Here is a 26,100-nt window from a genome sequence, read left to right as displayed (position 1 = left end):
GAGCAGGCAGCCTCTGAGGCAGCAGTTAATGACAAGAGGCTTAGCGCCGGGCCTGGGCTAAATCGCGGCTAAGTGTGAGGCTTTAGAACAAACAGCGCCCGGAGTTTAGTAGGAGTGTGCCTGGCACAGCTCCAGCTGTCACCAGGAAACAGGAGAGAGCAGCTTCCTCCCAGAAAGCACTGAAATGCCGCCTGAAGGGCAGCGCGCCCCTCGGAGGAGCCGTGTGGGGCGTGGGCTTTGTGCTGGGGTGTGTGCAGCTCTCAGCAGGCCTGCACAGGAGGGAGGCCCGTCTCAGAGCCCACCACCCGCTGTGCCCACACCCTGCAGGGAATGCGTGTGATTTTTAAATGCCGGCCATTCTCCCTTGAGAATGTCCAAAAACAAGCAGCCCTGTCCATTTCCCGACCCCAGCATTTTCTCAGACTCTTGCACTGTTGTTCTGATCCGGTTCTTTGGAGCTGGCTCCACCGCTCACCACCGCCACTTCCCCCTGGCCAGGGTGCAAGCAGGGGAGCATTTTGCTCCCTGTGGAGCTAACAGCGATCAAAGCAGAACAAGCAGGTGGGGAAGGACGAGTGTGCACCTTCCATAGGAAGGGCCTAGCACCTACCTTTCATCTCTCTCTGCCCATCCCCTGCGGCACAGACTGGTGCCCCTTCGGTACCCAGCCTCAGCGTGCTTGTTTGCACCTGCTCTCGAGGCTTTTACACACATTGCAGCCGCTTGCCTTGCTCTGAGGGCCAGCCACAGCTGTGAACCCGAGTGGCATTTCTCCATCAAATGTCACTTTTCTCGCTGAGTCACTCCTTCCAGGGACTTCATGTTTGCTGAGGCTCCTGCCCCTCCCATTTCCCAAGCAACCCTGTGTCTGTCCCCACTCCCATCCTCCCCCTACCCTTCCCACCTCCCCGTGATTACTGCCAGTGCCTCCACTAAAGGTAGGGCTTCCTGTTTGGTTGCCATGGACACCGTGAAGGCCCAGGCAAGGCCTGCTTAGGAAGAGAAGGGAAGGATTTGTGTGTGCGGGTTGTAAATAGTCTTAATCATTGTTTTCTCTTGGCAACCCCAGTAACGGTGTAATTATCAACCATTAAAGTGGGGTGTATAATTGTCTGACATGGCTGGTGCAGACCTGGCGTGTTGGAGAGCTCTCCCCTACCACAACCAAGATGTCCAGGGGCCAGCACCTTTCCAAGGGTGGGGCGTATCTGAGAGAACAGTTTCCAGGAAGCAGAGAGAGAGAAAACCCTGGCCATCTTCAGCAGCCAGCACTGGAGATGGCCAAGGCTGCTCACACTCCCCTTGGGTGGCCTTTGGGTGCTACAGTCACCAAGACGGGCCCCAGGTCTGTTCGGCAGGAGCTGGGTCGCAGGAGAGTTGCTCTCTGAAGCTGGGTTACCTCTGCAAGCCTGCCCGAGTTCCAGCCAAATTATCCAAAGACTTCTGGATGTCCACGCCGTCCCCATCCCACCCCCCAGGAACCCTCTGAGGGCTTTCTGAGAGATGCCACTTTGAACTGCAAATGGAAAGTGATGGTGATGGAAAAGGTAGTACAGATTGAGTCATCCAGGGAAGGAAAAAAGAGGGCTCAAGGAGACATCTGCTTTGTGTCAGTTTCAGAAGATGGAGCTCCTCCCAAAACACCTTGGTTTGCAAGCAGGCCCTGTTATTTCAGCCAGTACATGGCGCAGAGACCCTCCAGGCCGCCCTCCTCTGTGTGTCAGTTTCATTTATGCCTTCTTCTCTTTTATGCTGCTTTTGCTAAGAACACCTCATGCTTCTCCCCCTGGGGATATTTGATTTTTCCCCCACCTTCTAAGGTTTTCCAGCTGGAACATGTGTATTGGAAACCAGAAGTAGGAGGACCAGTGTGGAGGAGTCTTGGGGCCCAGAACTGAATCCAAATCATGGATGAATTAGGCATGTTTGCTCTGTTCCAGCCACCCTGTTCTATGCTCACCTCATACTCCCTGCTGGCCTATGTACCGTGGAAGGGCCCCACCTCCTGACAGGTGGGCAGTGTCCCAGAGCCCCCCACCCTACTCTTATGAAACCCGGAACTGGGCAGAGTGGAGACCCCAGGATCCAGTTGGTGTCCGCTGCAATGCAGGGCTTGGCACAGCCCAGGGCGAGGAGCTGAGTTACGGCTCTGCCCCCAGGGGCAGCTACAGCGGTAGCTGTTCATCTTTGCTGTCCTGCTCCACTGTCCTCTCCCAACATTGACCCCCATCTGTGCCCTCTGGGCCATTACCAAGCATCCCTAGGAGGAAACCCTCACGCAGAGAGCTTGAAGCCAGCCTGTGTTCTACAAGCCCTCCCTAGCCATGGCGGGGCACTGTCAGGATGACAAACTCATCCACGTGCAGTGCCCCAGCACCCCCAGAGGAGCATAGGTGACCAGTGGGCCTCACAGACGAGCACAGGAGGGCCCAGTGTGTGTGCATGGCCGGAATCCCTGGGGGTTCCATTTCCCCTGCGGGCTCAGAATTTTTTTTTTAAAAGACGTGTTTGTTTATTCGAAAGTCAGAGCTACAGAGGGGTAGGGAAAAAGAGAGAGATCTTCCATCTGACCAGTCACTCCCCAGATGGCTTCAATATCCAGGGATGAGCTGCCAGAAGTTTCTTCCTGGTCTCCCACATAGGCGGGAGACCACTGCTTTTCCCAGGCCACAAGCAGGGAGCTGGATCGGAAGTAGAGCAGCTGGGACACAAACTAGCACCATGTCGGATGCCAGTGTCACAGGCGATGGCTTCATTTGCCACCACACTGGCTACAACCAAGAACTTGTGACTCAGATCTTAGGGTTCATATTCTTCCTTCCCCTCTCAATCCCGGCAGCCAATCCTTTTTTCTTATTCCTTGGCTTCTCCCCGGCTCCTCCCGCCTTTCTCTTTCCCTCTATTGGGCTTGTTGTTTAGGATACAGCACAGCTTGTTCCCCATCTCATTCTCTGCTCCAGCTCTCCCTCCCTCTGTCCCTGCCTCCCTCCCACTCTGGCCATGGCCTTCTGCCCAGCACTTCCTGAAGGTTGCTGATGACCAGCTGTGTCTTCACAAGTTGCCCCCTGAATGGGAATGACCACGTTTAGCATCCTTAGGGTGACTTTCCTTGTGACATTCACATTGTGAATTATTAAAAAAACATTTTGAGTGTATCCCCCACCTAACATTTACACTGCAATCAGGGACTGAGAATGCACTCCCTCCCCCAGAAAGATGTCCATGAAGGAGTCTCTGTACCTTTAAGTGGAAAGGAAGGAAAGTGTCACCTACCTCTGGGCCCCCCATTAGCTTCCTCCTTTACTACAGGTGGACCCTTGGTGAACATTCTTAAAGGAGAAACCCCCTGTATCCAGCTGGCCAGACTGCAGTTCATGGAAAGAAATTCCATCTGTCCCTGGAGGTGATTGAAAGTGGAAGATGATTGCTTGCTTTGTTGGGATTCCCAAGTGGCACAGAGAGCTAGGAGACCCCCCACCACCACCACCACTTGAGACTGGTGGTACCCCAACTCCCAGGGAGGGGGAGCCCGGAGCCTGGGGAGAACCTCTCTATCTGATGTTCCATTTTTAACACTGTGACAGATCCCTCCTTTCGGGCTTTGGGCCCAAAGCAGTTCTGGAACACTGCATAAAGGCGAAGGGCTGACCCAGGGTCTGACTGAGGGAAGGCGCACACACATCTTCGCTCTAGGACAGCTCCTTTCAAGCTATTTTTTGCCTTTGGAGGCCTGGCCGAAGGGACCGCAGCTGCAGAGCAGGCTGGCCAGCCAATGCCCATTTCCTTTGAAAATTGGGCACGGAATCTCCTGCGAGCCACAGATGCCAGGGCACACAGCTGTGCCGAAGAAGAGAAGAAAATGAGGTCGGAACAGCAAAGTTGACGCTTTGTGCCCTTGCAGCCGCGTGTGTTGCGGACCCAAGCAGCAAGGCATTCTGGGCTGTTTTAAAGAGAACCCTTGTGGAAATCCAAAGGAAAGCGCCATGCACTTTAGGCAAAATCTCACACAGCCCATGGGAGAAACAGAGAGAGAAAGAGAAAGAGAAAGAGAAAGAGAAAGAGAAAGAGAAAGAGAAAGAGAAAGAGAAAGAGAAAGAGAAAGAGAAAGAGAAAGAGAAAGAGAAAGAGAAAGAGAAAGAAAGAGAAAGAGAAAGAGAAAGAGAAAGAGAAAGAGAAAGGGAGACCAGGCAGGTGAGAGCAGAGAGATGTTCCGTCCAGCAGGCACTGCTCCTACCTATTAGGAGTAGAGCGCTTTTGGAAAACATCCTCTTCCACTTCTTGTGTATTTGTAAAACCTGCTGAGTCCAAATGTCACTGATAGCTGCCTTCCCTGCCAGGACCCCAGACTGCTAAACTGGCTTCTTGGCAACCAGAATTTCTATTTGCATCTAGCAGCTGATTTGTTGGCTTTAGCGAGCTCATCTTCTATCCTGGGCCCAGAGTGAGAGTCCATCCTGTGTTCATTATTCCCTGTGGGGACTCAGTCCAAGAGGGATTCTTCCTCTGCCCCCAGTGGTCAAGAAACATCAGGGAGGATGAGCATTAAAACCCATGGGCCAGGGAGGTTGGCTCAGCTGCTTTTCATCCCTGCTTATTTCCCAATATGCTCCATCTGAGGATGAGGAGGGTCCCCAAGAAGTCCTGCGATTCTGTTACTCTTCCTTGCTCTCCCACCCTGGAAATCTGTAGGGTGCTCCACAAGCTCACTGAACATCCTGTTGTTGTCTTGCAAATATCTAGTGATCCATGAGCTTCCCCATGAAAGCAGGAAAAGCTGCAGCTCCCCATTGCTGAGTCACAGCCTGGAAGACCTTCAGGTAAAAAGCCCAGCTGTGGAGCAAGCACAGGCGGGGGACACACACGCTCCTGCTAACCGCGTTCCCACTGGGAAGCTGTATTTAGGGGAAAATGTGTGGCCTCTTCATCTGACTCTTTGCAGGAAAGCTTGCACATGTCAGTGGGTGCTGCATCCCAGAACCAGCCAGTGACAGGGCCTCCTCTCCTCTCAGGGCAGGAAGGCAGGTCCGCTGTGTCCTAGACCTCCTGCCTAACTGCACAACCTAGGAGGGGACCTGGTGGTTGCCCATTTTAGCCTCAGCACCTACCCTGTTAAGTGTGCAAACAGAAACCACCAGCATTGCAGCATTCCCACACATGACTGGAAATGCCAGGGGCCCCAACAGGTTTTGATGGCTTTGGGGCTTGGACATGATCAGCCAGGAAACATGAATCCTGACACTACTCCCAGGATACTCCTACAGTAGGCACAGGGCATGGGAAGTCTTGGGTGTTGCCTCTTACTGATATACTGTCTTTCCTCTGGTCCTCTTGGTGTCTCCCCCACCCTATCCCAGGGAGCAGGCTGCACTGCCCTCGTGGTGGCCGTGGTGGCTCGAAAGCTGGAACTCACCAAAGCTGAGAAGCACGTTCACAACTTCATGATGGACACTCAGCTCACCAAACGGGTAAGGGATCAGATGTCCACAGGGCCTGGGGAGAAGAGGCACCATAAGAGAGGCCAATCAAAAAGGAGGCATGGGATGGGGCTGTGATGGGAGCCCTGATCATGGCCGTCAGTGCCAGGCTTCTGTCTCCTACAAATGCCTTGGGTGGGAGTCAGGCAACCAAATCACTTGGCCAATAATGAAATCAATAGCGTGTGGCGGTAGAACCCAGACTGAGTAAATCACCCAGCATGAAGCAACAATGTTTTTGTTTATGCTCAAATATTTTCCTGATTCTCATTGGGATGGCAGTAGAGAGCCTGGAAACTACATTGGAAATGTATCTAAATCGAATCTTTGGCTTAAAAAAAAAATCACTGAAAACAATCCTTCCAGTGGAGCCCACATTCCCAAATCACTTGGTTCATCCAAACGTCCTCATCCAATCTTCCCCCTTTTGGATGTTGTGGGGCAGTGTTTCTCACTGATACCCTGGAGCAAGTGGCAACAGAGGATGCAAAACTGGCAATAGGAGGGGGGAGAACATTTAGCTGACACCCCACTGGATCATCAGAGAAGAAAGAGCCATTATGGCAGGCACAGAATGAGTCTTGCAGGATTAAAAGCAGGCCCAGTGAGCAAGGCAGAAGCTGTTTTACCTAATGACGGCTTTTATGGAAAATTCTTTAGAACTAAAGCCTGAACGAAGGTCAGCAGTATGATTGCCTGAAACAATCTCCTGTTTCCGAGAGTGGGGAGAGCTGACACCCCCAGGGGCTGGGGGTCCAGGCTTCCTCCCGAAGAACTAAAGTGGGTTCAGGGATCTGGGAGCCAGCACGTTTTAATCCATCTGGGTTTTTGAAAGCTAGGGAAGATATTTGGTGATTAACATGGCAGAGCAGTAAAAATGCGTTCAGAATAGAGACAAAGGCAGAAAGAGAGAACAAAGAGAGGGAGAGAGAGTGGCACACAGAGAACACTGCACGCAGGCTCGCAGGAGAAGGCAGCGGGGGAATGTGCAGTTGCCAAGGGCTCTTCAGCCTCCCGGCAGAATTATTTATGGTGTTTGATTGTTTGGTCTTTGATTACATTTATTGGATTCTTTAAAGAGCCTCTGCGGCTGCTGGAAGAAACAGGACTGGGCAGATATTCTTATGATATTGACATACAAATGGCTGTGCGAGGCACATGGTAGGTAGCCCTGAGCTACCAGCTGTACCCAAAAAAGCAACACATGTTGTAGGTAGCGGAGCAAGCTTTGACCCTCCTTGGGAGTCCCTGGGTTCGATTCCCCCCAGCTCCAGCTCCTTACTCCAGCTTCATATTATGCAAACTCAGGGAGGTGGCGTTGATGGCTCAGGACACTGGGGCTATGCCACCCATCTGGGAGACCTGGATTGAATTCTGGGCTACTGGCTTCAGCCTTGGCCCAGCTCAGGATGTTACAGGTGTTTGGGGTGAATTATTTAGCAGATGGGAGTTCTCCCTTTGTCTCTGTCTCTCTCAGACATAAATACATATTAGAAAGAAAAAGGAAAGCATGATCTGTAGCATCAGGATGGCCGCAGTGGAAGGGGGTCTCTGGGGTAAGGCCACCGGCCCCTTCTGCACCATCTGCTCGGCGCATGCGTGAGAGCCAGGGTCGGTCTCAAGGAAGTCACAGCTGTTTTGAAACACCTCTGCGCCAAAACACTGGCATCTATCTCCCTGAAACAATTTAGTACTGTTCCACTGCATTGGAACCACGCACAGGGGAGAGAGATGGTCACCAGCAGACCTTCTGGAGAGCCGTTTGCCAAAGCAGAGGCCTCCCAGTCCCTGCTTGTTCTGTTTGCTCCTCTACACCAAGAATACACTTTGTAGTTCATGTGAGAATTTTCACCCTCCCCATCTTTCACCTAGTAAATCAGGCGCTGGAGGCAAATAAAGCTCAGCAAAGCCAGCTCCCTCATCAGCCAGCAAGAAAATCAACCGTGTTTCTGGAATGCAATTGTAGGAGACTGAGATTGTGATAGCTAATTTCCATCTTAAAAGAAAAAATTCTCTAAAACCCTCTTCAAGTCTGCCACCTTTGTGAAGAGGCCTAGAAACTAAATCAGCAAACATTCATTGCTCACCCATGAGTTAAAGACACCTTTTTTTTCTTTGAAGATTTATTTATATTTTTTATTGGAAAAGCAGGTTTATAGAGAAAAGGAGAGACAGAGAGAGAGAGAGAGATTTTCCATCTGTTGGCTCACTCCCCAAATGGTCGCAATAACCAGAGCTGAGCTGATTCCCAAGCCAGGAGCATCGACTTCTGCATCTCCCACGCGAGTACAGGGACCCAAGGCTTTGGGCCATCCTCTGTTGCTTTCCCAGGCCACAAGCAGGGAGCTGGAAGGGAAGTAGAGCAGCCAGGACACAAACTGGCACTCGTATGTGATCCCAGCATTTGAAGGTAGAAGATTAGCCAGTTGAGTCATTGTGCTAGCCCCCTAGAAGACACCTTTTAAAATCACATCTCCCTTCTCTGAGAACACTTAATTCGGTTGAAATGTCCCAGAGAAACAAGCAACATGAAAGGGCTGGTTCTCCCAGAAGGGAGATGCTCTAAGCCAGAAGGGCTGGTCTAGCAGAAGTTCTTTTACTTAACCTCAAGTGAGTTGAAGCTGTCAGCAGCCCTGGCCCGCTGTGTGTGTGTTTGTGGGGGGTTGTGCTGCAGGCTCATTTTTGTTCCCCTGTTTTCCTGCTGAGGAGGTCCTGATCTGCCCCTGTCCTCTCCAAGGCCCCAGGACACACAGCTGCAGTGGCTGCCAGATCAGACACCCAGCTCTGTGCACCCATGAGCCCCTCCCTTCCCCCCCCCCCCCCCGTGACTTTGCAGAGCCCAGGTGGAAGGCGCTGCTGGCCACATCATTGAAGCCCTTCGGAGTGGCCTGTTAGTGAGTGAAGATCAGTCTCCCCCTAGGAGTGTGCTGCTTTAATTCTTCCAGCAGTTCCAGAAAGGAACTGCAGCCTGTCACTCCTGGACACCCTCAGGGTGTGGTCGTGGTTACTGGCCCTGCAGGCCTGGCTGTGGCGGCCTCAGCCCTACCCGTGAGCACCAGCACTGGCTGTGTTGACTCATGTCAGTGGTGGGGGGAAGGAGTGTGACAGCACAAGGTACAAACTCAGTTCTGGCTTTCCTGGCTTTCCCAGGGCTTGGCTTCTGCTTGTCTCACTCATCAACCCCGGTGGCACTGTCATTTCTGTATCTAATGCAATCAGATCTTCCCACACTGACTTTTGCAGTGTCACTGCCGCTGTTATTCTATAATTGTAACTTATTGCCTACCTCTGGGTACCAGATAAAATACCAGCAAATAGCAGAAACCATAAAAAAAACCTGACACCAGCGTCATAAATGGCAGCTTAAATTACTGGGTCGTAGCCCATCTTTTCTGCCCTCCAAATCTCTTTGTCCCCTTCTGTCTGTCCCATAAGAAGTCAGCATGCCTACCTCAGGAACTACCACTGTGGGGGAAGAGCTGTCCTTGTCCTGACACTTAACCTCCAAGAGAGTCCTTCTTGCACCAAGCAGGGTGGGCTGCCCGGACACCGTTGGCATCAGAGGCGCCAGAGGCACGGGTTACTGTGTGTGCCACAGCCCCCTTCAGGTCAATTGGCATGTGGGCATGTGCACCTGGCTCAGGCTGTACACCTCCTCCTTACCGCAAAGCTTTCTTGACCTGAGCACCTTATCCAAATGTGCCACCCACAGGGTCACTGAGAAAAACCAAAACCAAACCATGTCTTTCTTAAATGAGTTCCCTTCCATCCACTCTATCACTCCCCTAAATCCCACAGCAGCCAGGGTTGGGCCAGACCAAAGCCAAGGACCAGGAACTCCATCTGGGTCTCCCAAGTGGGTGCAGGGGCCCAAGCACTTGGGCCACCTTCTGCTGCTTTCCCAGGCTCATTATCAAGGAGCTGGATCAGAAGTGCTGGATCCTGCTAGAAAACACTTTTTTTTTCTGGGTTTGTACCTGAGGTAGGCATGCTGACTTCTTATGGGACAGACAGAAGGGGACAAAGAGAATTGGAGGGAAATTCAAAGGCTGCTCTTGGTAGGAAAAACAAAGGTGGCCATTGCTGTGGCAGCCGCGAGGGGTGCAGCCAGCGGACACTCGCCTGCTGACCCGCAGCTGGCTCCCACCAGTGGATTCCCAGAACAAGCCTTTATCACTTTGCAATTTATCAGATAGTCAATGAAGCTGCTGAAATCAGGAATGCTAATTCTTCCCAAAAGAGGATTGTAAATTACGTCACATATCAGGGTGCTATCCCAGACTGACTGGGTGCAGTCTTTACCAAGAGTCACATGCATGGGGGCTGGGCGGATGCTCAGAGCTGCTCCAGCCCAGATGAGCACCTCAAGGCCAGAGAACGCCTAGGGTGGGCCCCAGTCTTTGCAGCAGGGTGGACCCTCCCAGGAGCCTGTTTGTTTTCAGGCCAGCAGGCAGTTCTGCAGCCATAGCCTGGTGGACTTGTTCAGGAGGGCTATTCCTTGGAACTGTCACCCATGGTTAGGATCCCAGCCAGCTGGAGAGATGAGCCAGCTGACTCCAAGCTCCCCGAATGCTCGCCAACCATCATCTGATGGTGTTACCTGCCATTGGCTACCACACTGCTCTGGGGGTGGTGTCAGACGCCCAGCTGGGAACCAGAAATATCTCTGGTGCTGCCCAAGGCCCTATTTGCCCCAGGGTAGGGTCTCCAGTCCCAAGTTCAGGGAGAGCCTCCTGGCAAAGCATTAATGTGGAAAGATAGAAGGGAGGAAGCAGGATGACCAGAGGCATGGAGAGGGCACCTGTGGAAGCCACAGGAAGTCTGCAGGTCTAGCAGATGGGAAGACCAGCTTCTGTCCCAGTCCCGGGGTGGGGGTGGGGGGACGGGTGGCACCCAGCTGTGGACGCCATGTGTGCCATCGCTCCGGTCCCCCCAGTTCAGATGTGTAATTCCTTGAAGTACTCCAGGGAGCTCAATCCTGCCCTGCTCTGCTCTACCCTCTAGGCAGGTCACCTTCTGACTGGGCAGATCCCAGCAGCACTGGGGATGTGGCAATGGTTACTTCCTGGAGGTCTGCCAGCAGAGTTTCCCAAGGCTGCTGGCCACAGGGGCACCCAGGAAGGCGGCTCCTTGAGCCACTCTCATATCCTTGACCCAACATTCCTCCTGCAACCTGGCATGAGGTGGCCAGAGCCTGTCGCTGGCCCAGGAGGCAGGGATAACAGTTGTATGCTTCTGCTTCTTAGGGGGTGAGGGGAGGGCAGAAGGGGTAAGGATGTAATAAGGGAAAGATGCTGACAAGTACTGGGGAGGGATGGAGGTGCAGTGCACAGATTGCTGCTACCGGCAGTGTGTTCTCAATTCCATCAGCCCTAAAGCTCCATCCGCAGCTCTGAGGGCACCCTCCAGCCCAGCGCCCACCTCTATGTTCCTTGGGAACACTGATGTCCTAATGCCATGTTGCCACCTGAGTCCCTACAAAGACCATAACCTTCAGGAGGGTAGGAATTCTCACTTCCACAGGATCCTCACTTCTGGTGATGTCTGATCCATCGCAGACGAGTGTCAAGGGCACTGTCTATCAGTGTGTGGGCCCACGCAGCCCCCGGGAGTTGGGTGCCGGTGGAGAACGGAGGCAATGTTCATGCCTGCTTCCCGGGGCTTTCTAGCAATGGGAAGTGGTGAGGAGTGAGGGGAATGAAATGATGGTGACCCGAGTATCTGGCACAGGGTCCACCACAGAGTGAGCACCCAGCAGCTGTGCTTTGCAAGGTCCTGCCCTGGCCCATGATTCTCCTAGCTCCCCTATCCCAAAGTTGGCGGTCCCACAAGCCCATTCCCTGATGGCAATCAGAATGTGAGCATCCATTTAGGCAGTGGGGTATTGGGGGAGTTAATGGACCCACCAGACACTGTTAGTCCATATGCTTAGGAAGGTGTTGGGGAGAATGGCAGCTGGGCTTCCACACACGAGGGACCCTCCCAGCCTCCCAGCCTTCTGAACCTCTCTGGTCATGGCCACCCTCAGGCCCACCCTGCCAAAATGCTGCTGCCCTCTGGAACCCTACCCCTCTGGCTCCTGCACTTGGGGGCCTCTGGGTCCTGACACCCTTGCCCAGCGGGAATGCTCACAGGAAGGATGCCGGGGCTCCTCAAATCTCAGAAGGGATGCCTTCCCTCCTCTGCTCCCCACCCCCATAATGCTCAGAGCAGGTGAATTGGCGGGCAGACCTTGGAAACAGTAGCCTTCAGCATCCACCTGGGAGAGCCCTGTGCCGTTAAAAGCCTATTTCTTTTTCTCTTGCAGATATTGATCTACTTAGCTCTGTGCCGGGCTGTTTGCTGGCAATTAATTTCCAAGTCAGCACCAGGGCTTGCATTTAACATCACTTTCCAAATACATGGGGGCTTCATGCCCAGAGCTGTAAAGATGAGGCGACTGCCTCTCCTGACTGCCTGTGCACCACGTTGTGACTTCACCCTCTTCCATTTGGGCTGGAGTGAGACAGGAGACCTGGGCTCTGTCACATTGCTAAGTGAGGGCCACCAGGACTACAATAAACAGATCCTAGTGTGTCCCTTCCAATCCAAGGTCCTGGAAAACAGGAAGGTGGGATCCTTGTTTGTTTTTGGAGGGAGGAGGGTTTTTTGTTGTTGTTGTTGTTCATGTGAAGATGGAGTGTCATCAGGTCTTCCTTCAGACCCCATGGAAATCTGACGGTGCCCTTGGACCCTGGCTCTTGTTTTGACTTAGTCGTGAGCTAGCTGTGTGACTGCAGCCTCCCAACCCTGCTCTGGAGCAGTTTCCTCCTGTTTGTGATGGCGATGGGAGCAGCGGGGATTGGGGACAGGTCATCACTAGTTATGGTGCTTTGCAACTTGGGCAGCACTGAGCTCTGCTCCATCTCAGTTTGCCATTTACAACTTTACAGACTTGGGCTGTGTCTCTGTTGCTTCATCTATAAAATGGGTATATCTAACGGGGTTGCCCTGAGGAATGAAGGAAAGAGCTGACAGAGGAAGTCCTCTGATCTGTGCCAGGTTTCCCAACCCAGGCTGACTGTGACCCTCATCTCCATTCTACAGCCAGCAGCATGGCCACCTCTGGGCCATGCCTTCTGGATAATGCCCCTTAGGGTCAAGATTAATTATTCCTCCTCATCCCCATTCTAGATAACATAGCATTTGCCCTGAAGATCCTAAACACCTCATAGAGCAGCATCACCTTCAGGCTTTCCAGTTGCAAGTGTATGGCCCAAGACCACAGTCACAGGACTTTCAGCCTTGGCACCCCGCAGCTCTGCCAGCCCCCAGGATTGGGGGGGGGACAATGGATATGGGCCTCTGCTGATTGTTATGGATTCCCAAAGTTAGGTGTCCCCTCCAGGCTTTCCTGGGATGCTAAAGAAGCCATGCAGCGACTTGCCCTACTCCCTGCTAAAGGACAATGGTGTCCCGGCTCTCTGAGACAAAGACTTGCCTTCCCAGCTGCCTCTCTCGCTAGTGCACTGCAGACCGTGAATAGAACCCATAGACTCCCCTCCTCTCTGTCTTCCTCTTCCTCCCCCTCATCCTCCTCCTTGCTGGACGCCCACCCTGTTCAGTGTCTACTCCCTGCCACCTGCTTCATTTCAGACTAGAGAGTCCCCAGGGTGGGCAATTAAATCCTCTAAAAGCATGTTCACAGTGGGTTTTTACTGCACAAAAAAAGCAATATTTATGTCACTGAGACATTTCTGAGAAGACTTAGCTGTTCTTTTAAAAACATCACTTCAGAGCCAATGAAAAATATAATCCAGCTTTAGTAATAAATTTTGAAAGCACACGCATGCACACACACACACACACACACACAAGTTATCAGCCTGGGCCTTCCCACATGTCTCAGCGTTTTTGACAATGTCCCATCTGTTGATGTCAGTCTGAAGAGGCAGGTCTGTGCTCTCCAACGGGAGTGAAACCTTTCTGGCGGCCAGCTGAGTCCTGCTGGGTTGGCCTCCTGCACCTCCGGGCCCCGGGTCTGTGGGCCTGGGCCAGCGCGTGTGGCTAACAGCCCTGAGACCTGGGTCATCACAGATGCACTGCATTCATGCTTAATAAGGCATGTTTTCGCTTGCTCACACTGCTAATTGCTAAAGAGGTCTGTGTTTGGCTTCAAACTTTGTCCCTTGCCATCTGGATGCCACTGAAGTGTCTCAGCTCCAGGGTAAGCCTGGTGATGGCGGTGGTTTCCATGTCAACAGGTGACAGTACCGTCTGTGGAAGCAGCGTGCAAGTGTGCAGTGCACAGCCAAAGATCCAGCCTGGGAAGACGGCAGCTCTGGCTTCACACCTAAGCGCTCTGTGCCGCTCGCCAGACAGTGCTTCAGGATGATGGCAGTTGGATGCCAATTACATTTCCATGTGCAAGTGCAGTGTGAATGTTTTGAGCCGTTTGGGGAAGGAAACAAGGGACTCGTGCATCCCTGGAGCTCCAGTTGGTGGGAAAGATGTTGTCTGCAAGAAAGCCTCTTAAAATCTTCCACTGATAGGAAATCTGTTCCTGCTCTTCAGTTGGGGGAAACGCACCCCTATGCACTAAGTGGGGATTGCAGTGAAAGCAGGGAGCTGAGTATCCGAGAGCAGCAGCATCTTCTTTTTATCTCCTTGGGAGGTAGCCAAGGCTCAAGGTCTTGCTCATGCAGCTTGCCTAAAGACAGCCTTGGTAACAACCGCTGAGAGGCGGTGCTGAAATAATGAAGGAAGGGAAAAGATGCAGCCCCTGCACCAGGCGCCCCGGGCTGTTCTGCCCAAGGGAGGAGTCCACAAGGTCCGAGTTCATCTCCTTTCCTAGGACTGCCATGGTTGAGCACCACAGAAGCCTTTCCTTTGCAGCAGGCCCCAGCAGCAGACACGGAAAAGCATGTTCTGGAAACCCAGGAGAATGCCCCTAACAGGAGCCTGCTCTGTTTAATTTTCTGTAGATCAAGAATGCCGCCGCCAATGTCCTTCGGGAAACGTGGCTCATTTACAAACACACAAAGCTGCTAAAGAAGATTGACCATGCCAAAGTCAGGAAGCACCAAAGGAAGTTCCTGCAAGCGATCCACCAGTGAGTATGCCAGGGTGACAGCCGAGCTAACACACGGCCTCATTGGTGGCTTTTCATGTGTTTAGGAGGCACAGAACAGAATCCATTCTGTCCTATGTAGTGAGCACTCAAGTGAAGAAGTGGGCCCAAATCTGTCTATTCTCTTACTGCACCTAGCATGTGCCAGGCATTGGGAAGGCTACTGCAGCAGGTGGAAAGTAGTGGGTGTTTTTGAGGTTCTGCACAAAGACATACAGTGACACATAGACACATGCACAAAACAGACATACGTGTACACAGGCATGGACACACAGGGATAGATGCATAAACACAGAGACACACATACATGGACATGTACAGGCACATATATGCACAGACCCAGACACACAAACACACAGGTATGCACAGTTGGCTGCACACACACATACACACAGATAATATATGCATACAGATATGCAGACACACATGCACAAACACACATGCACATACAATGCATATATACATACAGACAAATACACATATGTGTACACAGATGTGCACATATGAACGTACTGATGCATGTGCGCAAACATGCACACGGTATGTGTGCACATGTGTACAGATATGCATTCATATGAACATGCACACATGTATAGGGATATACAGACACACATGCATACACACATGCATACACTCAGATACACAGACACATGTTCACAGATGTACATGTACACAACACATGTGTGCATGCATGTAAAGGCACACAGTTACATGAGCACACATGCACAGAGATGCACAGACATGTGCACACAGGCATACAGATGCATGCACATGGATATGCAAACGTATGTGCATAGACATACATGCACACTAGGCATGGCAATGCCAGTGCAAGCCATCTGATGCTTTCTGTGACAGAGGAAACATTGTTCTCAGCATGATGGAGGAGCCAAGGATGGCAGCATTTGTCTGGACTTGAAGGGTAGAGGGAGCTCCTTCCCAGGTTGCAGGCAGAGGCAAAGAAGGCAGACAATGCCCGGAGGGAAGCAAGGACACGAAGGACATGAAAGCAAGCATGCTCAGGGGCAGGAGCTTGCTTTCCTGGGGATCCAGACAAGCCATTGATTGTGTCAGTTGTTTCTCAGGTTCAAATTCCCCGCTGACCAGGGTTCAGAATCAGATGGTTGATGGGGCTGTAGAGCTGGCTGGTGGGGCTGAGCCTGGGTGTGGCCTTCAAGGGGGTGGCTGTTCCCACTCTCCTCCACAGACTGAGGAGCGTCAAGATGGAGCAGAGGAAGCTGAGTGACCAAGCCAACACCCTGGTAGACCTCTCCAAGGTGAGTGCAGCACTGGCAGATGTCCTGCAGAGCTCTCAGACGCTGGTATCTAGGCCTCTCAGGAGTTAGGAAAACAAGGAACAGTTCCTTGGTTTAAAAAAAAAAATCAAGAAGGGAAAAGAAAACCAATTATCTTTGGAGAACCAGCATTATGGTGCAGTGGGTTAAGTCACCTGCTGAGATGCTGGCATCCCATTTGGGAGCAGCAGCTTCAAGTCCTGGCTGTTCCACTTTCAATCCAGCTTCCTACTAGGGGACCAAAGTGGAATTGCTGGCTCTTGGCTTTCAGCCTACTCTGGATCTGGCTGTTGAGGCCATTTGGGAAGTGAACCAGTGGCTAGATCTCTGGCTCTCCCACTTTCTCTGATACTCTGCTTTTCAAATGTAAGTCTTTAAATAAATAATCATCTATGGGGCAGGCATTTGGTGCAGAAGTTCAGCTGCTGCCTGGGATACCCATATCTCATATCGGTGTGCTGGGGGCCCAATCCTGCTCAGCTTCCAATCCAGCTTCCTGCTAATGTGCACAGATCAGGTACTTGGGTCCCTGTCACCTGTATAAGAGACAGACCTGGCTCCCTGTTTCAGTCTGTCTCAGCTCTAGCTACAGAAGGCATGTAAGAAGTGAGCCAGCGAATGGATGGATGATCTCTGTCTCATCATGATCTGGGTTCAAGCATTTTACATTTGCAGCCTACCTGTGCATCTTTGTATGCTTTTAAACCTGGCATTTGTTCCCTACAGTATGGCTCAGGTTTCCCTTTGATTTGGACCGGGTCACTGATCCACTCATGTTTTGGAGGGCATTGTTCCCTGGGCTTCCAGAAGAAGCTGGGAGTTGACTCCAGGATGGAGCACGTTGATGAGGGCTGTGAGTGATGGGGGTCACAGCGACCCCTAAGGTCCACCTCATATCTTCCCACTGTGCTGCTGTCCTGCATCTGCACCACCAAGTGCTTCTAGGCCCAGTTTAGTGCTGGTGGCAGCGGGCACCTTACTGTACTACTCAGAGCCCTTGTTGGGGTGTAAGTCATCCTGTCCCATCACCGGCTGCGCTTCTGGCGCATGAACTGCCATCAGCATTGTAAAGAAACCTTGAAGGTGCCCTGGCGGAGCTGAGAGTAGGTGCCACTAACCACAGGGGCTCATCCTGCTCGGTACCCTCTTCGTTACTGCCTCTGATAGAGCAGTACATCTACAATGGAACCCAGGGTCAGGCTGACAGAACATCTCAGCAGACATTGGGACCCACCATGGAGTACACTCCCTAGATAAGCAGGAAGACCCTTTCTGACAAACTCAGCACCCTGTGGAGACAGGGAGCCCTCTAAATCCGCAGCCCATGGAGTCGTGTGTAGGTGCCTTGTTCAAGAGAAGGACCAAATCTAAGCGATGGCAGTCAGGGAGGAAGGGGCCTGGCACAGTGGCACAGGGTGAAGGGGTGCAGTGGGAGTTGGGGAGTATGTGCTTGGGTGGAGGGTGGGGTCTCTGAAAGCCCATGGGAGGGCACAGGGAGGACTCAGGGGAGGGGCAAGGGTGTGTAGAGTACTGGGAGCGAGGGGAGGGTTCAATATCCGAAACGCTCTGGGCCTGGGTTTTTAAGGAATTTATTCTAAGGCAAAAAAGGAGTCTCTTCCTAGGCAGAACCTCAAAACAGGCCTTGGTCAGCCTTCAGGACTGGCTAGAGCTCAGGCCAGGGGACACTCTCCCCACTTCCTCCTTTCTTTCCTGTCACCTTCCCACTTCAGCCCCCTCCCTCCCTCCCTCTGTGCACCTGTCTCCATAGCAGAGTGTGAAGTACGGCAACCCCCAGTCCTTGTTATGCTTTTAGCCATGGGTAAAGGCTTCTTTTTCTTAAGTTAGAGACAGAGAGAGCTTCTATTTGCTGATTCACTTCCCCCAAAGGCCCACAGCAGCCAGGGCTGGGCCAGCCCAAAGCAAAACCGCAGATTCAATCCAAGTCCCCTGTGTGGATGGTGGGGCCCCAACCACTTGAGTCACCACCATGGCCTCCCAGACATGCATCAGCTGGAAGCAGGAATTGGAAGCAGAACTGGGACTGAAATACAAGCATCCTGGCAGGTTCTGACATGGGATACAGGCAGCCCCAGCAGCTTCTTAACTGCTAGGCCAGGCTGCCCCTGGTCTTTATTATAAATCCTCAGAAGAAATCAAGTGATTGGCCAGTTTGAGTCATGTACCCAGAATAATAAGCTGTGGCAGGGAAGAATATTTGATGGGACAAAGGGGCCCATCCTGTGAGCTTCAGCAATGAATGGCCCAACACAATACACTCAAAGGTGTTCCTTCTTCTTTTTCTTTCTTTCTTTCTCTTTCTTTCTTCCTTTCTTCCTTCCTTTCTTTTTTTTAAGATTTATAAAGGCAATTATAGGGGCATCCCATATGGGTGTCAGATCAAATCCCAGTTGCTCTTCTGATCCAGTACCCTGTTGGTGGCCTGGAAAAACAGCAGAGGATGGCTCAAGTCCATGGGCACCCTTGTGGAGACCTGAAGGAAGCTCCTGGCTCCTGGCTTTGGATCAGCTCAGTTCCATTTGGGTAGTAAACCAGTAGACCAAAATCTCTCTCCCCCCGCCCTCTGTAAGTCTGCCTTTCAAATTAATAAATCTTTTTTTAAAAATACAACAAGAGAGAAGGAGAGAGAGAAAGGTCTTCCATCTGCTGGTTCACTCTTCAAATGGCTGCAGCAGCTGGAGCTGGACCGGCCAAAGCCAGGAGCCTAGAATTCTCTGAATCTCCCACATGGGCAACAGGGGCCCAAACTCTCAGGACATCTTCCCTCACCTTCCCAAGCACATCAACAGGGAACTGGATCAGAAGTGAAGCAGCCAGGACCTGAACTGGCACTCCAACATGGAATGCCAGTTTTGCAGTCAGCAGCTTCATCCACTGCCCCCCACCACACCTGCCCCGAGGTGTTCCCTCTTAAGAGCAGTGTTACCTGGGCCACCTCTTTCGCATGGGAAGCAGAGGTGCAACCAGCTTTTGTGCCTGCCTTCCTTTTGGCAGTGCCACCCTGGCCTTTCAGAGAAATGGGGGATGGAGCAGGGGTCCTGGAAGAGCAGAATGGGTGGAGCCAACCTGAAGAGGCAGGAGAGGCATGCTGGTGACCCAGCACAGGTTAGCTGCAATGAAGGTGTGTACAGGAGAGGGTTAAGGGAAGATTCAGCTGAGCAGCTGTGGGGACAAGCTGTGGTGGGGGTTCGGAGGGGACAACCTCAGAGATCTACCGAGTAGTGCACTCTGACCCACGGTGCTGGCAGTAGCCTGGCATGTGTCATGTTAGTTCCCCTCCCCCTGGCTTCAGGTGTCAGAGCAGTGGCCCTGAGGCCCCACTTTCTATGCTTGTACCTTACCCTCTTCCCCCCTCTGCCCTCGGGTCCTCCTTAGGTTAAGCATGTAGCGTGTGGCCTCGTTCAGTCACCACCTCACAGCATGACAGAGCTGGGAGGGTCTGGGCTGTGCTCACTCACCTCCATTGCCATGTGAAGGGGATTTTGCCATCCAAGGCCTCTGTGATGAGAGCAGGGATGTCTGAACATGCTTGGTCAGCTGAAAGGGTTTTTTTAATACATTTATATGTTTGTATGTATATATGTGTATATATATATGTTTATATATATGTAAATTTGAAAGGCAGATTTGTAGAAAGAGAAAAACAGAGAAGTCTTCCATCCACTGGTTCACTCCCCAGATGTCTGTAACAGCTAGAGCTGAGCTGATCCGAAGCTAGGAGCTTCTTCCAGGTCTCCCAGGTGCAGGGTCCCAAGGACTTGGGCCGTCCTCTATTGCTTTCCCAGGCCACAGGCAGGGAGCTGGGTGGGACATGGAGCAGCCAGGGCACAAATTGGCGCCCATAGGGGATGCTGGCACTTGTGGGCAGAGGATTTGCCCGTTAAGCCATGACACTGGACCCAGCTGTAAGGCTTTTGCAGATGACAGTTCAATGATGAAGAGAGATGAGGAGGCAAAGATTCAGAGCAACAAAGTGATCATCCCAAGGCTGAGCAGATGGCAGATACTGGTGCAGGGACCAGACCTCATCAGGGCAGCCCGAGGGTCATGCACATTTGTGATTTGGTGTGTTCAGGCACATGTGCACCTCAGAGCAGGGGAGCATCAGAGAAAAAGTCACTCTCCCCCACCCCCACTGGGCATCCACAGGAAGGCACTGTCCTCCTGTCACACCCTGGTGCTGACCCAGCAAATGCCTTCTGGGGTGTGCACTCAGCTGGCAAGCCCCTCCCCTCCGCTCGTCTCTGGCTTCAGCTATTTTGCCACCTGTACTTCTGGGTCCCTTGATTCCTAAAGAACACTGATGTTCTCACCTCTTCCTAGAGTTTGACTTGGAATTTCAGGGAGAATAGGCTCAGGTGTTCCTGGCAGCTCATCAGGGACCCTAAGAGCCATAGCCCCTGGGTGGGATGGGGTTGTGGGCAGGGAGGGTTGATGGACCAGGGACTGTGACCCAAGAGCTTCGTGCCATGGGAAGACAGTTGTACGTCTTGTCCCTGAGTCTCAGGTAGGCAGCCAGGGCGGCCTTGGTTCACTTGCTAGGAGGAACGTGCCAGGCACATGGACTAGGATCCTGCAGACCCACCCAAGGTTGATCAGTGCCTGGGGACTGAACCCTGGAGCAGAACTTAGTGCAGGAGGGCTCTGGGGTGCACCTGTTGGGCGGTCATAACTGGCCTCCGACTCTAGATGGAGTACAATCCGCCAAGGCCCCCAGTTGCTCAGAAGGGTCCTCTGGGGACATCAGTGTGGCCAAGGCCTTGTGCTTCCTGCATGACCAGGCAGGGGAGGCCCATCTCCCGGTGAGGCAGCTGCCTCTGGCTGGGTATTGTGCCCAAGGAGTCAATTAGGTTTAACTTTCTGGCTGCAAGTTGAGAGTGAGGGTTGGGAAGGCACACTAACTGTGCACTGTGTGTGATGTTGATGAACTCCAGTGTGTGAAGAAGGCCAAGGCAGAGAGAGGTTAAGTGGACTGACAGAGGGCACATGGTCAGTGAGCTGCAGACTTGAACTTAAGCCTGGTCTATTAATTATGAGTGCTAGGTTGTCTGTTTCCCGCTAGTGTCTGCTACGAAGTGCCTGCAGCCTCATGAGCTGAGGGGTTGGCGCTTGGGGACCACCTGGGGACCAACTGGGGGGACAAGCTAAAAAGCACGGACAGGAAAGGTGCCTTCCATTTTCCTCCATACGTATTTATTCAGTTTTTTAAATTAAAGAGTGTTTGGCACAATAACAGTACCCATGAGAGCACTTCAAAAGGCCTGTGGGATAGTAAAAGATCATTTCGTTTGGGTGCCAGAAAGTTTTGAAACCCACGTGTGCCTTTTTTTTTTTTGTCACCCTTATCTTTTGTGAACTGCAGACCCTGCCCCCGCCCCACCCCGTGATTGCAGGGTGCTGTGGGATATTTGAATAACTGATCATTTGGGATGATTGGCACCTTCATCTCATTATCAATTTTTATATAAATTGAAATTTGAAAGGCAGACAGCGAACGAGAGAGCGCTTCTAGTCTATGGTTTCACTCCCCAAATGAAGCTAGTAGCTGGCAACTCAGTCCAGGTTTTTCCACATGAGTGGCAGGGCCCCAACAAATTGAACCAAGGGTGTGTATCAACTGGAAGCTGGGGTCGGCAGGAGAACTGGGACTTCAACCCATGCACGTTGATAGCTCCGAAAAGCGTCTTCAGCAGTACACCAAATCCCTCCCCTCCTGTGTCTTTATGTTGGGAGCTCAGGCTCTTCCCTCCTCATTCTTCCCTCAAATATTTACTAGGTTGCTAAGAGCCGTGGTCGCCCGCTGTGCCCTGGGACACTGGAACGCCTTCCTCCCAGCTGCCTGGGTTTGGGTGCCTACTTGCCAGTATCCTCCGTTCTGCTTGCCCCTGCCTCCCTCAGTCCCTGGCCCTTCTGCTCCTGGTACTTTGAGATGGACTGTTTTAGCACCCCCACGAGACAGAGTATCCGCGGGATATAGAGATTTTTTTTAGCCACCCCATGTCCCTGAAAAGCCCATGTGTGCTTCCTCCCTTCCCCGGCTGGATTGGACAGAGCTGGTGTGGGAGTGGTTCCTGTTGTGACGTGGAGTTATGTTCCCCTGTCCCGCACTGACCTGTCACCCCTCTCTCCACCCTCTGTCCCCACACACAGATGCAGAATGTCATGTACGACTTGATCACAGAGCTCAGCGATCGCAGCGAGGACCTAGAGAAGCAGATCGGCAGCCTGGAGTCCAAGCTGGAGCACCTCACGGCCAGCTTCCACTCCCTGCCCCTGCTCATTGCGGATGCCCTGCGCCAGCAGCAGCAGCAGTTGCTGGCTGCCATCATCGAGGCTCGGGGCGTCAGCATGCCAGTAGGCACCACCCACGCCCCACTCTCCGAAAGCCCGATCGGGGTCAGCTCCACGTCCTTCCCGACCCCCTACACAAGTTCCAGCAGTTGCTAAATAAAACCCCCCTCTCCAGAAGCTGTTACCCATAGGTCTTAAGATGCAAATCGACTGTCTCCTGGCCACTGGGCCATCCAGGAAAGCGGAGACCAGGCAGCAGGAAAGAAGAGCCACCGAGCTGACCGACTCCCTCTCGTCCATCCAGCGTGCTTGACTTGACATGCCTTGAAATGGAAATCTCTGTCTAGGTGCCTCTACTCGGGAGTGGGAAGAGGAGATGGCAGGAAGCAAAGCCTCTGGCGGGGCCCTTGCTGCAGAGTTGATGGAGAACAGAAAGACACGCTCAATCTCAGGTCTTCACGCGGGGGTCGGGAGGGAGGGTCTCGGTGCACTGCAGGAGCCAGCCCAGGAGAGGGGGGTGCAGGGGAGGGAGAGGAGCCCAAGCTTGGGGCCGGGGGCAGGGGGGCCCTGGAGCACAGCCCTCTCCTTTCCTTTGGTCTAAGGAAGCCTGAGGAAGGAGGTATAACAAAAGCCAACAGAGCTGCCCACAGTTTGCCAAAACCAAATACGCCCAATTTAGACGGGAAAAAAAGACACAAATCAAAGCCAGTTTGCCCATCCAATCCTACTCAATGCCCATAAAAGCCCATCTCTGTGTGTGTGTTTGTGCACATGTATGTGCAAGCCTAGGTACACACACACACCATTCAGTACATCTGTTTTCTTGTTTGAGATTAACCCAAATGATAAAAAGAGACCTGGTACCTTATCTTGCACACAGTATGCACCAGTAAATGTGTGTCTGGGTGGTCTGAATTTGAGGTGGGAATGCTTGCAGCACAGGGAGTCAGCTAGCAATGGCCAGCATTCCGACTGGCACCCAAGAGGCAAGTCCCTCCAGGCCAGGGCAGGTTGTTCAGCCCTGCCTGTGCACTGTGCCTGATTTGAGATGAATGCCAAGCCACAGCTGTTGGCATTCGGGAGGGCTAAGATAGCAATTTCTGTGGAGTTTTCTTTTTGCATCCAAGCAAGCTGGGTTTCAATGGAACCACATGACCTGATGTTTGTGTCAGGAGTCAGAAACAGAGGCAAAGCAGTGACATTTAACAAGCAGATGCGCCACTGGGGAGTTTGCTGAGCTGTGTCTGTCCAGTCCCAGGCCATGGGAGTGCGAAGTTGCACAGCTTCCCTGGGAGCCCCTAGGACTGGGAGGTGCAGTGATGACAAGCTGTCCCTTCTACCTACCCTAAGATGTTGTAACAGTAAGGGGAGCCTTTAGGGAACCGTATGGGTGAGGTAAGAGTTCCAGGCAGGGCCATTCAAAGCCTGTCATTCCCCCCACCTGTCCCATTCCATTCTCAGTACAGACATGTCCTGAGCATCTTCAACTCCAAGACCCTTCAGGAGCAGCAAGGTCCATTACAGGAACAGGCCCCAAAAAGTCCCTTCCATTGCTGCGTGATCTGACAATATTATGTCACAAAAGCCAGCATCTGTCCTTTCTCCCATGCAGAGGTCCAGCTTCCGCCTGTGGAAAACCAATGCTACCATACGGGCTATTGCATCTCTTTCGGGTCAAACAAAAGAGGGCTGCTTGCCTGTGGGTGTCAGCTCGGGTCTAGCTGGGCCGTGAGGACAGCAGCTGCACGCCAAAAGGCGGTGCCTTGCTGTGCAGAGTTCTCCTCCACAACACAAGCCTATGCTCCTGTGGGACAAGGGGCTCACTGGAAGCAGAAGGCAGACCACCCAAGCAGGAGAGCTGCTCTCTGGCTAATCCTCACCTGTGTCTCTAGCCATCGCTGCTGTTCCTGTCTCCTTCATGGTGTGTCTCCCTAGCTCGCATGAACGTTTTCATGTGAGTTGTTTTGCATATCAGATATGCCACACCTGCTGCTGTCTTTTTTTTTTTTTTTCCTTGACTGTCTCTCTCAGCAAACTACTTCCCTGGAAGATACCTTCCCTTCTTCTTCTTCTTCTTTTTTTTTTTTAATGCCCCCAGAATGGTGCTCCTATTCTCAACAACAGTCTAGCCAAACCCATAGGTAGATATCTGAACAAATGAAATGACCTTGCAGTTCCTTTGTGGCATGGGTGCCATGCAACAAAGTGGAGGCACCACTAACCGGTCACATCCACGTTATGCCAATCTTGATCATTTAACCCATGGCTCCATCCTGTGTGCAAAGTGTGGGCAGGCGTGTGTGCATACAGGGATTCAGTCTTCATTTCAGATAAATGGGGTGCCAGATCCCACTGCCATTCCCTCTGCCTGCAAGGGCAGATGGACCGTCGCTTATCTGAGGCAGGCTGCGAATTGTTCTTCAGCCCCTCACTGATGCTCTCACTTGAGTAAACCCTGAGGACCAAGCTGGCTGGCACCCACCAGTTAAAAGAGCAGTCAGGGCTGTTCCCACAGCAGTACCAACCACCAGCAGCATAGAAATGTGCAAGTATTGGTGGCAAGCCTGACCCATTGGTAGTGCAATAGCTTAGCCTTGGCAAAAGAATGCTTGCAAAAGAAATCAGTGACCAAATCTGCGTGTGCATCCCTCTTTGGCACATGATGAAGCTACTTCTCTGTTCTAGTGTTTTCACATCATGGGTGCTGGGGGGCATTACCCATTCTCCAGCAAGTACTGTCAATTCTCCATGACCCCAGATGTAGCTCACCCAGGTTTTCTTCCTCTACCTTCTGGCTGGTTCCTCTGCCTCTTGGGCTCACAGTCAGATGAGGAAAAAAGAGAGAGAGATGGGTGGAGTCTGACATCAGGCGTCTTCATCCTCTAGTTCCAAGTTCAGGAATGGAGATTTGATGAAATACTCAAGAAAGAGCCATCAGAAAACTATACCTGATGGTGTTCTTCCTCCAATACTAGACGGGTCAATTTCTGCCCATTCCCGGAAGGTGGATTCAAAGCCCCTCTTGTCACCTTTCTGATCCCTCGGTGACAAGGCTCCCAAAAATCCCCTAAAATTACTGGACACTTCAATTGAAACTACAGGGCCACCCCCTTGTCACTTAAGCCATATGAATGCTTCAGGTACTGTAAAGCCAGAGCAGACTGTGCTACTGTCAGGCCACTGACTCTGTGCGACTTGAGGACACAGTGTCAGTGGCTAGATGATGCCAGCCCAGGGGGCTCACGCCTCCTTAGATTGAAGTCCAGATTTAAAAAATCACACCTTTGGATCCAAGGCCACCCATGTGTGGATCATGGCTAATAAATTGCCATTAAGTGTAAACTATGCTTGCCATCTTCCCAAGACGTGATGTTAGGCCATCAAATCTCTGGAAAGACTTGCCACCACCATCCAGAAGAACTAGTAGGGCAATGCCCTGGGTTAGATTGTGGTGCCTGACCTCAGCAGGAACCCGTGGTCAAAACAACAGCTTCCTAAAGTAGGAGACAGAGAATGGCCCTGAAGGGAAGTGCCCGAGTGCTGAACAGGTGCATGCACACTGTTAGGATTAAAGGCTGGGAAGGAATAGCCGCTGGAGAAGGAACCATTTTGATGTATTTGGGACTCTCCCCTTTAGATTTCAGTTATTCCCTCATGGGGGAAGAAAAAAACACATATTCATGGTAACAGAAAACTAATGACCCCACATTAGCATAAATAGATCAGAGGCTGGGTCCATGTCTTGGGTCACCTCCTCTGACCTCCCTTGTGCCTCCGTTTCACTATTTCAAATGAAGACGAAGATTATCATGCTTAAGTGCAGGGTATCCACAGGACCAGTTGTCAGCAGCGGTAGCCCAGACAAGGTGCCTCCAGCCCACAGCTTGATGCTGCTTTGCATTCAGTCCTAAGT

The 26,100-nt window shown here is 52.1% G+C and overlaps 1 protein-coding gene across 6 annotated transcripts in view; it reads left to right on the top strand.

The window, feature by feature from the left end:
- The window catches only part of LOC101528235 (small conductance calcium-activated potassium channel protein 3), a 218,587-nt gene extending 196,216 nt beyond the window's left edge, over positions 1-22,371 (top strand). For all 6 annotated transcript variants that reach the window (XM_058660360.1, XM_058660362.1, XM_004588975.2 and 3 more), the window contains 4 exons: positions 5,355-5,465; positions 14,438-14,565; positions 15,791-15,860; positions 22,047-22,371. In XM_058660360.1, the coding sequence (XP_058516343.1) occupies positions 5,355-5,465; positions 14,438-14,565; positions 15,791-15,860; positions 22,047-22,343 (606 nt within the window). In that variant the 3' untranslated portion in view covers positions 22,344-22,371. The remainder of the gene's footprint in view (positions 1-5,354; positions 5,466-14,437; positions 14,566-15,790; positions 15,861-22,046) is intronic.
- Positions 22,372-26,100: the final 3,729 nt, after the last annotated feature.

Source organism: Ochotona princeps, chromosome 2 (assembly GCF_030435755.1).
Source record: "Ochotona princeps isolate mOchPri1 chromosome 2, mOchPri1.hap1, whole genome shotgun sequence".
In the NCBI taxonomy this organism is placed as follows: Eukaryota; Metazoa; Chordata; class Mammalia; order Lagomorpha; family Ochotonidae; genus Ochotona; species Ochotona princeps.
Note: the sequence above shows the minus strand (reverse complement) of the source record. Positions and strands in the feature narration are given on the sequence as shown.